This window comes from Erithacus rubecula (genome assembly GCF_903797595.1).
Source record: "Erithacus rubecula genome assembly, chromosome: 5".
Classification (NCBI taxonomy): Eukaryota; Metazoa; Chordata; class Aves; order Passeriformes; family Muscicapidae; genus Erithacus; species Erithacus rubecula.
This window is the reverse complement of record NC_136687.1, coordinates 41,550,035-41,563,412: the sequence shown is the minus strand read 5'-3', so window position 1 is coordinate 41,563,412 and position 13,378 is coordinate 41,550,035. Positions and strand designations below refer to the sequence as shown.

The 13,378-nt window shown below is 38.9% G+C and overlaps 1 protein-coding gene across 7 annotated transcripts in view; it reads right to left on the bottom strand.

Moving 5' to 3' along the window:
• Positions 1-13,378, bottom strand: part of FBXW7 (F-box and WD repeat domain containing 7) — a 207,986-nt gene that overhangs the window by 64,487 nt on the left and 130,121 nt on the right. The window contains exon 3 of one of the 7 annotated variants that reach the window (XM_079305422.1): positions 2,663-2,722. The exons of the other annotated variants lie outside the window; for them this stretch is intronic. Coding sequence (XP_079161548.1) covers positions 2,678-2,722 — 45 coding nt within the window. The 3' untranslated portion in view covers positions 2,663-2,677. Of the gene's footprint in view, positions 1-2,662; positions 2,723-13,378 lie in introns of those variants that run through there. 7 annotated transcript variants of the gene reach the window in all.

Genomic DNA, 13,378 nt, shown 5'->3' with positions numbered 1-13,378 from the left:
ACTGTTCCCGTAAGGTCCCAGACCCGGAGTAACCAAGTTGTAAAAGGCTCACGGCCCCACTGCGCAATGTTTTTACCCAGGTTACAGAGACTATCGTATGAGAGGGACTCGATGACAACCTCTGGCTCCCTTGCTGGTTGTGAGGACCCTCCTCGCTGATCATTATCTAGGTGCCTTGTTTTAATCTTAGATTTTATAGTTTCCACAGGAGCAACTGCTGCTAGCTGTGGCTGGCCCTGTGGTTCAGCTGGAACCTGGACAGGTACAACATCTACGGGTTCCACTGCAGCACCATCTGACTCTCACTCTATAGGGCAGGGAGAGGATTTCTCCCCAGCTGGGGAAAAGTTTTCCTTCAACATCTGGCCCATGTCCCACATCTCCTCAACAGAACCCCCACCCACACTGGGTGGTTCATTTCTGCAGTGGGCTGTGGGGCAGCATCATGCTCTGGGCAGCATCCCTAGTCCCTGGGGCAGGGGCAGGCTCTGGGGCAGCATCCCTACTTGGGCAGGGTCATGTTCTGGGCCAACATCCCTAGTCCCTGGAAGAAGGGCAAGCTCTGGGGCAGCATCCCTAGTCCCTGGGGCAGGGTCATGTTCTGGGGCAACATTTCTAGTCCCGGGGCAGAGGCTCTGGGGCAACATCCCTAGTCCCTGGGGTAGGTATCAGGGTTGTTATCCAAGCCAATATTCCCTTGTTTCTGAATGCTAAGTAGAACAGGCCTATCAGCAACGCCAGCAACTGTATAATAACACCAGCAATTAAAGCAGATTTGAAATCCTTGAAAACTGGTGGGGTAGCCTCAAAAAATTGGGTGATGGGTTGGGAGAAAATTCATTACCTCACAGTAAGTACCATTATTGAAATAACCCCAGAAAAACACAGTTAGAGTACGATAGCTCTGGATCCATGTGACCACTTTCCAGAAAAAATTAAAAAAACATGAATTCCTGACATAATCAATCCACCAAATGAATCGGGTAATAGCTACAGTAACTTTGGTGAGGGGGGCCATATTCAAACAAGGGCTTACAAATGGGAGAGAGATATCTGTGATCACATGGAGCCCAAACCAGATGAAACCAGACAACATATTGCCACTTAAGAGAGCTATTACACCTGTCTTAACTCTCCACTCAATGCCCTTTGCCCCATGTCGGGTGCCAAAATCTGTCCTGGTTTGAAGGACAGCTGTCTGCCAATACAGGCAGAAGTTTTCCTTTGAAATAGAGATTTTAATTCCACCCCCCCACGTAATATAATTGCTTGAATCAAGGACTCTGAGGCAGAGATAAGGGGGTGGGAATAACAGCTCTTTTACTAATATATCTAACTGCACAAGCAGAAACAACAGCAGTTGTTAAAATTACCAACAAAACAGAACAGATAACTCGGTTAGAGTCCTTTCTTTAGCTGCAGGCACACTCTGTGCTCGGTCCCAGTGCTGCATCGGCCAAAGCCCAGCAGCTGCAGAGAAGCAGAGGGAGAGGGCAGCAGCAGCCACGCTGGTCTCAGGTGGGAGCGGGTTGGAGCAGGCAGCTCCTCACTCACTGTTTGTGTCCGGGTGATCAGCTGTGTCCGCAGAGGTAGGAGGCTGGAATGGGGCAGATGCAGGGCAGGTGATCGCAGACCATCTGGCTCTCCTGTGTTCGGCACCATGACTGCAGACAAGGACTCCTACTCTCCGCTCCCTGGAAACAGGAGTAGCCCCTCTGGAAGCCGCTCCCACCTACCCCTTTTGTCTACAGTCATCAGAGATTCTGGGTGTAACCCAGACAATTCCACTGGCATGATAATGGGAAAAATTCTTTAAATTGACAGAGTAATAGAAAAACACTCAACCCCCCAACAGAGGCTTTGCCTGTCATCTGTCATTCATCCTTTCCTCTGCAGCCTCCTGTACCATCCTGCAAATGTTCTCTTGTACAAATAGCCCAACCTAATCCACTCCAACCAAACAAGCTGTGTTGGCAGAGCCTTACTATTTAAAATATTTTATTTTGACAAACAACATTGCCAGCAGATTTGAGAGGGCATTTCTCTTAAACAGAAGAGTTGTTTACCTGAGCTTACCTAGGCAAACAATCTATAAGGATTCAACACATGGTTATCAGTGATTGCAGTGGTATAAACTAAACATTTGGATTTTGCAGACACATGGCTGTGGATCGCTAACATGTTCCTTCTACTGGTTGTGCCATGGGAGCAGAGTACCCAGAAACAGCTGGATAAAATAGTATCTTAAGTTGCTGCAGCTTCTTGCTAAGACTGAACTTTTTGCCAATGAAACTGTACTTTGCTCACCTTAGCTGTAACTTGGTGAAAGGTTTGGTTAGCAGAGGAATAGCAGGTAAAATCAACTTTCCAAGCCATAAGACTTTCAGGTTGCATCAACAAAACTACTACACAAGACACCATCACTTCTGCAAAAAGTACTCTGGCACACGCAACAATGCTCACTTTTTTGTCGAACCAGAAACTCTCTGAGTGGTATCATGAAGGCATAGTCATCGTCCATGTGATTTGCCCATAAGAGTGTAAGTCATCAGAGATGACAATATCCCCCTCAAAAAAAGCCCAAAACACTTTTACACAGCTTTATCTGTTTACAGAAGTTGAGACCATCTACTAACCAACCTGAAGGACACCTTTAAAGGCTGTATCTACAAGCTCTTCAAGAAATCCATTCATGCACAGAAATCTGCAATATGAAAGAATCCTGTGAGGGAAAATTCAAATATGAAAAAAAGTAAGAAGTCAGACAGCACTAGGAGTTTATAACCTTCTGTCTCTCTTTCACACACACTCTCTCTCTCTGCCCCCGCCATGTCTTTTTTTTTTAACTTCTGGGTTTTTCTCCTTTTTTCTGCTCACAGGTAAATAAACAAAACAGCAATTCCTTTCACATCTGTTTCAGCAAAGTCATAATAGTAAACTATTTTTTTGTTTGTTGCAGCAGTTGCAAGAGGTGAAAAGTTATTACTTTGTGAACCTAGTGGATTTACTTGATAATTCTTTTATCAGTAAAACCATGTATTTCTTTAAAAATGATAGACTTCTCTTGAGATTAGAAAGTTTCTCACCATAAACAATTTTCCTTCCATTTTAGCTGAATTTCTTGTGCCAAGATGTTTGAAAAAGGTAACTTACACAAATATTCATATGTTAAATGCTCATGATAGAAATTACAAAATTAACTTTACAAATGAAAGTGACTTTCTTTATAATTAGAATCAAGAATTTAATGCTAGTATTTAAAACATATACAAGAACTTTACCACAGAAATATAACACAACATCTACCTCAACTGCCAGAAACAGTTAATTTTTCTGGTAAGTTTGGAAAAGAAATCAAAAGAAAACAATCGGAAAATATATTAGCTTTGCTTTTGAGAGTTGAGAATAAAGAATTTGCATATTTTTGCTAATCTGTGTCATATCAGAATTCAGCCATTATAATTTATGTCCTTTTAGCATTCCAAAAATGAATGGGAATCTTACTCTCAGATCACCAGAAGCCATAAAGACACAACAAAGAACTAAGAATGTGATGGAGCAAGTAATGAGAGCATAAATCTGAAGTTCAGCACTTCTCTTCATTAGCAGTGCATTATAATTTTACACTATTTTCTTCTGAGGCTCCTTTGAACAGAACATTGAAGAGTCATTACATGTCCAAACTTTAATACAATGTCAAAATCCACTGCTTCATTGTATCTGCAATTGTGATGAATTCTTTCTACACATGGGATAAGAAAGCATAAAATTTTGTATTCATGGTCCTCCAAACACTGTGTTTTAAGTTGGGGCTTGATGTAAATCAGTTATTTGCCCATGAGAAAGTTATTATTATAACCCCACATTTTAATTAAAAAGTCATTTTTGCTCTTAAAAAATACAGCTTCAGATCTTGAACACACTTCTAAAGAATAAAGATATTTTAAAATTTAGTGGTTCTCACCACAAAACAAATCTATGGCCAACATCATGTGTCACCACTACAAGGGGGCCAGAAGACAGCAGACTGGGTTCTTCCCTGTAGTTTCAATTCTGATTAAACTGAAATAGGAGAAAGAAACTCCCTTTTGGGAAAACAAGCTGCAAAATATCTGGTTTGGCCTCAAAACTTCTATCCTTTACAAGCCAAAGCTCATGCTTCCAATCTCTGAGGTCTGTTCTATACCTGGAAAAAACAGACATAGGCAACTGGGGTAGTCCTGCTTCCACCTTCCCACCTCAGGTGGTGCTGTCAATGCCAGATAGAAGATGGAAACTGCAGGCAAACCAGACTAGGCATCAAAGACACATTCGCCCTGCTCTCTGGATCTCCCACCATGTGGCAGTTTCTACAATCAAGATTAACTATATTCTAGACTTGCAGGCTCAAATTCCCCCATTTATTTTTTGTAGCACAGATATCTTCAGAAAAAACAGAACCAAACTTTAAATATTGATTTCTTTCTGTATTTTGGACAGACTTTTTTTTTTAAATGAGACCACATATGATAATATGTTACTTAAAAGAGATTCTGTTTTCACTTATCCTACTCTCTACAGATGGTGACAAAAGTAGTTCTTCCTACCTACCGCAGAAAAAATAATTACTCTTTGAATTTCAACAACCAAAACTGCGTAAAGATTGTATACAACTTATGCACTTCCCCTGGTAGAGGGAGCACATCAAAGAGAAGACGTCTATCAAGAATGAACAGTGAAATGCTGACAGGCACTCTCATGGTATTTAGTCAGCTTTTGCACACTGGATGTTGCGGAGGTGAATAGCAAATCTTACCAAAACCTTCTTGCCAAGAGATTTAGCTCTTAGATAAGCTGGGCTTTGATGCATCAGAGAGGAAAGGATAATTCTTGTATTTTCTTTGCAATAAACAATGGAATAGTGATTGTGAGACACATATATCTGAATTAGATGTATAATACCAAGTCTTATAAGGGAGACTCTGAACTTCTAAAGTTTGCCCGGTAGTGACAGGAGCTATTAAGGGGTCTGCATTAATGGGTAAGAAATATGACAATTCCCACAGAGAATCAACTGGTGCTGTGCTGGAAGGACTGAAAACGCAGTCCTACCATTGCAATCACAGGGAAAAATGAAAACACAGTTAACATCAAGAGCTCCAAAAGTGTCCATCCTGAATTTTGTTCAGAAAAACAAAGTGAAGAATTTTGACTTCTTACATCCCTTCTGATAGAACTTACTGCAATTAAATTGAGCATTTTTTTGTATCCCCCAAGTGTAGTGCAGGTCCAAATGTAAATCATCGTTTTGAATCTGATGGCACTGAAAAGAATCTTGAAATAACACATCTGATTGGTGAGGCAGAATCATGACGCTAGTTCGCTAGCCTGAATAGAAGTTGTGTGTTAGTCCTGCTCTGAAAAATGACATATTGCACCTAGATTATTGCCAGCTTTGTGAGACAGCTCTGTCTTAAATCCTGACAAGGTCGGAGATGACATAATAATAATGATGATGATAATAATAATAATAATAATATTAACAATTTTATTGCTGCCCCTCACCCATTCCCTCAACATAAAAAAGTTGACAAGCAGCCTATTGAATTACCAGGAAGGATGAGTACCCACAGACCAGATGTCACCTCAAAATTAAATTTCTGCAAGGAGAACCATGGTGTCTGATGTACATTTTTCATCTGATTTAGAGCGCACACTATGCAATAGGAAATTTCTGTCACCAAAAGGAAAGTGATAACTTTTCTGCCTTGGAAATAACTTATAAATTCCTCATAATGGATAATGTTTTCAGCTAACCAGAATAAATCTATTAGCCACAGTTTCAAGACTTCAGTGTCTCTCCACATTGCAGCCATTCTTCCTGGTACACAGTGCCTAAACTCACATGGAGTAGAATAAGTGTTTTCCATTATTTGCAGCTGACATCCATCATAACAATTTGTCTGGCTGTTTCACAAATGGGGGACATCTTTATATTTCTCATATTGTCTTCAGACGGGACAGAGTATTTGTTTCTTTGCAATTCCTATTTTGAATTAAGGCCATTTTCAATTATTTTATCGCTATTATTCTCAGAGAGCAACTCATTCCCTGTGGTTTTCTCTTTCAGTGTAGGCCTTCAGGCTGACTTCTTTGACACTGTATATTCACCCCACTTACTGGAAACCACAAGAGGCTGAAAAAATGCCTCCATTTGCTTCATCTTTCCATTCATACTTGTCCAAAACTAATGTGAATCAGGACTTTCTTCCCTCCCAAAACCAAATGTAGGGTGCAGCAACAGAAGTGACTTTAACAGCCACTAGTCATGCACACAATAAGAGAAAAGTAGATGGACTGGGATTATGCTAAAAGACTTCCTGAAGAGCCTTTATAGCAACATGCTGTATAATTTCATTCTGAATTTTTACATAAGATCCTTTGTAACCTGGACATACTTCCAGGGATCAAGATCTGAAGCATGATAAAGATACAGCACTTGTGACTTCTGCACAGCTTTACTTTTACATATTTACAGATAACATCCAATAATTTTATTTAAACAAATTTATGGACAGCTACTTGGTGACTCAATGAGTGAAACTGAAGAGAGTTTTACTAATGTAAAACCAGAGAATGGCATCTGTCAGCAAAGTGGATTACTGCAAGGCTGGCAAATAAAGCTACTAACCACCTTCCTTCAGGACTTTTATGCTGTTGCAGTTATATCATACCTGCTGGTACCTCCATCTTCCATGCATACACCTTGCTATGCATGTGTTTCAACAATATACATGAAGGGCCAACACCACAACAATTTCGTAATTATTTTAATTTGCCTCATTTTTTGGAGAAGGTTTCCTAATCAATATTAAGCATAGAAAATGCTTCCTCTTGAAGCTTCACTGAGCTCTTGAGTTTAAAGTATAGCTGTTTAAAACAGGCTTCAGAGGCACAGAATTGATGGTGGGGGCTTTTTTGAATTTTTGGTTTTTTTAACCAGATAACTTCACTGGTTTGGATGATTTGTCCAAAACTCAACACTGAATGCTTGTCAGCAAAGTCCTACAAAGTAGAACTATTCCCAACAGAAAAACTGAGCTAAAGGTCTGTCTTTTACTAGGGAAGCAGAAAATCTTTTCACAAAAGCAAAAAAACTTCAAGAGGACATTCTTGTCAGTAACTGACAATTAGGCTTTGTTCATGTGTTGCAAACACAGTGAAACAGCCAGTACAGGAGATCCAGGACCATCATGACAAAGACAGTACCACAACGTGTCCGAACATTGTGAAGTTCTTTCTCTGAAAACTGTCTTTGATGTGTTCTCATTGCCAGTTCAGTTGTTTCAGATGTTGTTTTCTCATTACACTGGTTTCTCCACTGTTTCCAGTTTACTGAAGGTTTGATCATGAACTTTTCCAAAACAAAGCAATACAAAGTATCTTTAGTGAGATGATGTTTTGGATGGGGCTTAATTCTATTTCATCCACAGTGGTGCCTGCTCTCCATCTGCTCATTAGGAAAATTTTTTGTGGCTTTTACTGTATCTATTACTTTATGGGCACTTTAGATCCTACCACAAACTTTTATCACAAACCTCACATGTAGACAGTGTAACAGGCAAAGACAGCTGGAGATCTCTAAGTCCGTTTAAACCGGTGCATCTGATCTGAGCACCAAATGTGTTAGGTAACACATTAGTCTTTGCATGCATTATTTTTTAAATAATGTGAAAAATACAAACAATACACCTATAAAATTACAATGCATATTTTTCAAAATATTCAATGAAGAAACATACAGAAGGTTTTCAGAGGTGGTTCTCAGACTTTAAAATGTAATTTGCTTTTCACAAATCCCAGTCATTTGAGATTCCCTGCCACAAATGTAACATCATAGATCTGGAAGATTCTAACTTGTACCATGAATTTTATAATTTTGCATTTAATATGAGAAACTTATTTATGGACTCTGACTTCTTTTGCAGCAAAAGCCTAACTATTTACCATCCAAATACTCCCACTGAATTAGTTTTACACATGAACTTAATTCAAATTAACACTGAAGTTACATGTTATTTAAAAACATCAAGACTTAGATGATAAAGTTCCATGATACCACCTATCCACAGACTCAAAAGTACCTAGTGCTTTCTGCTATGGAAGAACAAACTGCTCATTAATTTACAGTTGTCCTTTTTAATTTAGCTACAAGGACTTCTGAAATATACTCACATAGCCTTTTAATCATCTCTACTCATCAAACCACCCCACAGGAAACCTAAACTGAAGCGACAAAGTTGGGCACAGCACTAAGTGAGGTCCTTACTCAAGGAGCTGCCCATTTGTCACACCTGGACACCATGCAGCTTCTGTACCATGGCTCCCCCATGTTTAGCTGCGCCACTAGAAGATGCTGCTGTCCCCACTGCAGAAGCAAAGATACAATAAATCCACTTTATGTGAAATTAGCTGGGTTAGTGCAAATCACCCATTTAAATTGGCTAAGCTTTTCTGGCTGATTGCTCCACATCCAGTGTGGGAGCTCTACTAGCTTCAGTGAAACCATAATTACCAACAAAGGGGCAATAGGAACCTGCCTGGGGGAGATGAAGGTTTCCAGTGGCATGGATTTTATCTAAGCAAAAGTCTGTCTACAACCTCCAGCATGTGATTTTTAATCAAAGTAGTGTTACTAGCACAGGCAGTTGCAGGAGGGCCTTTACAGTGACAGCAGCTCTTACATCTGCTCTTCATGCACCACAGATACATGTTCATTTGGCCAGTTAAAGACATTTAACCCTGGATATTCTACGACCTTTCTACAAGAGGTTACTGACCTTAGAGCTCTGCTGCTCTTTCATCTCCTTCATGCAAAACATTTTCCAGGTAGCTTAAATCACTTTTGATAGCCTTTTAAACTTAACTAACTTTGCCTAAAGAAAGTTAGATCATTTACAGGATCCATTTGCCAGCAAAGCTGAAGAAAAGAAATAACTTCTGGCAGACTACTAGGCAGTACTCGAAAAAGAGGAAGAAAGCAGGAAGGTGGGCTGGAGGCAAAGGTGTGCAAACAAAGCCTCCAGAAAACACAGCTGGATTCAGAAGATGGTAGCTGTTCATAACCTCTTCTTGTACTTTTGTATAACTGCATTTGAAGACTGATATGTGAAAGCAAAGTGCTAGAATTTATAAATTTACAGGGTGGAAAGGAACTATCTCTGCTGCAGCAGCTATCACAACAGGGCCTTACTTTCACCATTACTATTTTCTGCTGTACTTCAACACACATCAAAAACTCTAAAAAATATTCTTGATTTAAAGAGCTTGAACAACTTGCAGTTAGTGAATTGCCCCACTTTGCTCTTGACAAAGACAGAGTGACTGTGCTTCAGATGTGGAAGCTAAGCAGTGAACAGCATTTCACTTGCAACTCAAAACACATGTAAAGCTGTGCTTAAGTCTTCAATGTCCTTACTATAATTTTGAATGCTATCAGAGACTCACTCAAAGCAGAACTCTTCATATCACATTTTCCACGTGTTAGTTCACATTATAGAGAAGCAATAGAATTTTGCAGCTGAACAGTGCTGTTCTTCAGAGTCTCTTGAGTCCTTGAAATAAAACTCTGGTCAATAGTTAAGTAGATGAGAAACATCTCAATTTCTTCTCTCAAGAATATAAAAATGTGGCCTAATTTGTACATACAACTCTTAACTGGTTTGGAATGAGATCTCATCTTCTCACTGCCAGGCACTGGCTTTACACACTACAGTTGTTTGCTATGCTGCAGGACTAGTACCTACAAACACAGCACATCTCATTATTGTCAGTAAAGGAAGGTTTATGGGTAGTGGCAGAATCTTTCACTATCCCAAATAATACAGCTGGGATGGGGGAAGGGGAGGAGATAAAAATGTTGAGCTGCTAAGTTTCCAGGTATGCTTGGTGTGGTATACATTATAGGTATACATCTGAGACTTACTAGTTCCCACCAAACAGAAACAGCAGTGTTAGTAATGAAGGAGGAGTTTGTCTCTAATGGGAAAGAAAGAGGTAAAACAAGGCAAAAGAACTCCAAGATTATAGCATCCCATTAAACCAACAGCTCTATTGACTATGGTTTTACAGTCACAACTGGTTTTATATTTCCAAAGGCTCAACACTTTGGAAAGCATTCTGTAGCTTCTTCTGGAAGAGTAGGACTGAGAGGGTCAGAGACTGTGTGGGTACTCTGAGAAAAGTCAACACACCAGGGTTTCCATCCTTCATCAGCTGTCAGAGCTCTCTATCTGTGCAAGGCAACTGCTTAGTCACCCCTGGGCGTCCCAAGGGGCTCAGAGCAATGCTAAAGTGCACCAAATTCCAGCAGGCAGACAGGAATTTGATGATCCTGTTACAAGAGCCATGCACTAGACCCACACAGAGCTGTGTTAGCACATACCAATTACCTTGTATTTCAGACAGTAAATTATTAATTTACATGTTTAAATGCAGAACACCTGTTCCCAGCTTGCACTTAGTCTTACAATTCTGGCTTCCACTGCAGGCCCTGAAGAGCAGTCCCAGGCTCTAAAGCTTGTTCTCCTGTCTCAGCTACAGCAATAGAGCCAGTAGAAGATGTACTGGCTCTAGACACAAACTTTGTTCAATTAACTCTTCAGATCATCTCAGCCAGTGCAGTGCTACCTATTCTGCTAGCAAGAGAATCAATTTTCATGCGTATGTTAAGAGTTGGCTTCTGGCAAAGGTTTATATAATTGTACATAATGCAAAGTTCAGTCACAACATCAAAAGGAAAATTATTTTTCCTTTCATGAATCTGGGATTTTACTGTTTGTTCATTCATTTGTTTTGGCAACAGCCATGATCATGAACACAGTATAAACGATCCTGTTTTTTAAAAAAACCCCACAAACCGAAACAGGAGATGCTGAAGGAAATGAACTGTAAAGTGGGGGCAGAAGGATAGCATTTAACATTTTTGCAAACAATCCATCTGTCAGTTTCATGGACCTGGGTTAATTAATATTCTATAAAGGTCTTCAAAAGCTGAATACCTCTCAAGTTCTGAATTCATGGGGCTGACCTTAGACTTTCTCCGAATGATTTTTAATGCTGTCTGTTATTTGCAAAACCCGTTTAAACATAGGCCCCATCTGCCAGTACCCCATTTGCAAAAGAGCTTCTTATACTTGCAGACAGTAAAGCTTCTGCCTGCTTCCCTCTCTCTAAATACCAGCTGTATGGTAATGAGCACAAACAGCTGAAAAATACTTCACAGAAACAAAGCTGGTACGAAGCAGGCAGAACAACGCATCCACTCAACGAGGCAGTTGTAGCATGAATTTAGCAGATTAGCTATTGAACAAGGGTGGGGGGAGGTTTGGAAAAAAATTTAAATGGTCTACACATATAGCAAGAAAATGAAAAGATACCAAAGGGGCACAGGCTACCAAAAAGCCCAAATTCTACAGTACTTTTGTTGAAACTGCATGAACCAATTCTTCAAATTTTCTAAGGATTACCCGTCCTGTAATAATGATATGCCAAATGCTATTCTGATAATTTGCAAGTTCAGTTACTTTTTAAAGGAGGCAACTTGTTAATGAAAGTCTTCCATTCATTAACAAATCTCTTCATTGACTGGGGGTGGGGGAAATCCTTAAGAACTAGAACATGGTCTCTTACTTCAGTCTCTAGTACTTTCAGCATGTGTGACCAACAAGAAGCATCCATCTATTAACTTTAGTTACTATCTATTAACTTTTTGCAAAATAGCCTCTCAGTCTATCTATTTTTAAAGACTTTTTAAAAATGCTGACAACATTCATGTTACCCTCCAGACACTGACAAGCTTTTTAAGCAGTGAACAAAAAAGACACTTGCTTTTAAGAAAATTTGTGTGTAACTACATTCAGCTGATGTGCATACAAGGCATGGAGATGAGTATTTGTTTATACAAGTAGCTAATTTGATATACACTGTTTGCATAAAGTCTTAAAATGGCATATGCACTTTTGCACTTGAAATTACACACATCTGTCTACTGGCAGATGTGAAAGATGTAAGCAGTTTTGTTACATAAAGCTGATGTGAAAATACAGGACTTTTTTTCTTGCTCACAATTTCCGAGCAGCATCTAGCGTGTTACTGCTGCTTTTGAAGAATTGGAGCCTAACACTTTCAAAGAAAAACATGGGAAAAGATGGCGTATTGACACTGCCCAAGCAATTAGTTAGGTGGTTTTAAATTCCTAATTTAAAAGTCTTACTGTTACAATCCCTCAGCATCCTAACATTTGTCTTTAGTCACAAGTAAGACATTTTTCAAAGATTCATCTTCTAAGACGTACTGCAATAAAAATACAATATTGTTTGTAAAAGTCATGAAGAATGAAACCTTCTATCTGGGCAAAAAAAGTATACTTACTTTTAAGGTCATCACAATGAAGCTTATAAGAAAGCAAATAATCTTTTAATCCTTACACATTGCACTTAGAGAGTTAAACAGAATAAATCATCTATGTTACTGGCTTCTTTTCATTGGTACCACAGGATAAACAAAAACAAAAAGAGAAAGCAATTTTCTCAGGGCATGAAAGAGCTTGTCATTTAGCTATACAATGGTATTCACAGATTATATTTTTACTGCTTATGTCTATCATAACCCTGTAATAAATAGAAGAAAAAAACCAGTATTGACATTCATGAGAAGTCTCTACCTAATTTAAAATTTTAATGTAAGTCACATGTATTGAATTTAGGTTAAAGAACTTGTCCTGTTATCCTTCCTGGAGAATTCTAGCACACATTAAAAATACTTTTCATCTTTTAAGCACCTTAAAGAACTCAGAACAACTTTATCGAAATAAAAAACAAGTAACAGACATATTCAACATACAGAAATGCATAAAATGTTAGTAATGATTAACTAACCATAAATTACTTACTGGCTAAAAAAGTGTTAATATTCAGTTTATATACTTATTATTAGTAATTTTAATTATTAGTGATTCCCATAATTTTCTGAACTTAAAACTTAGCACATATATCACTCAGTTCTTATTTTAATTCTGCTCTCTGGATTGTTTAATGTGCACCAAGATGAAAGCTGCTAACTTAAAAACACTAAGCAAATTAAAGTGGTTTATTATGAGAGAAGGTACAATACTTGAACCAACGGAAAACTTAAGTGCCAGAATTACTTTTGTTCTTTTCAGAAACATGTATTTCTTCAGCTCATCAGCACTCCAGGAGGAAAGAATATAATACTACAGAAGGGCTATTTGCTATGTTACTAACCCAGGTATGCCTTGGTATCTTCAAAGGAGCCTCAGCTGCTCAGTATCATTATTTAGCTTTTCAGATTATGGCCCTGCGATACTAAAGCAGCAACA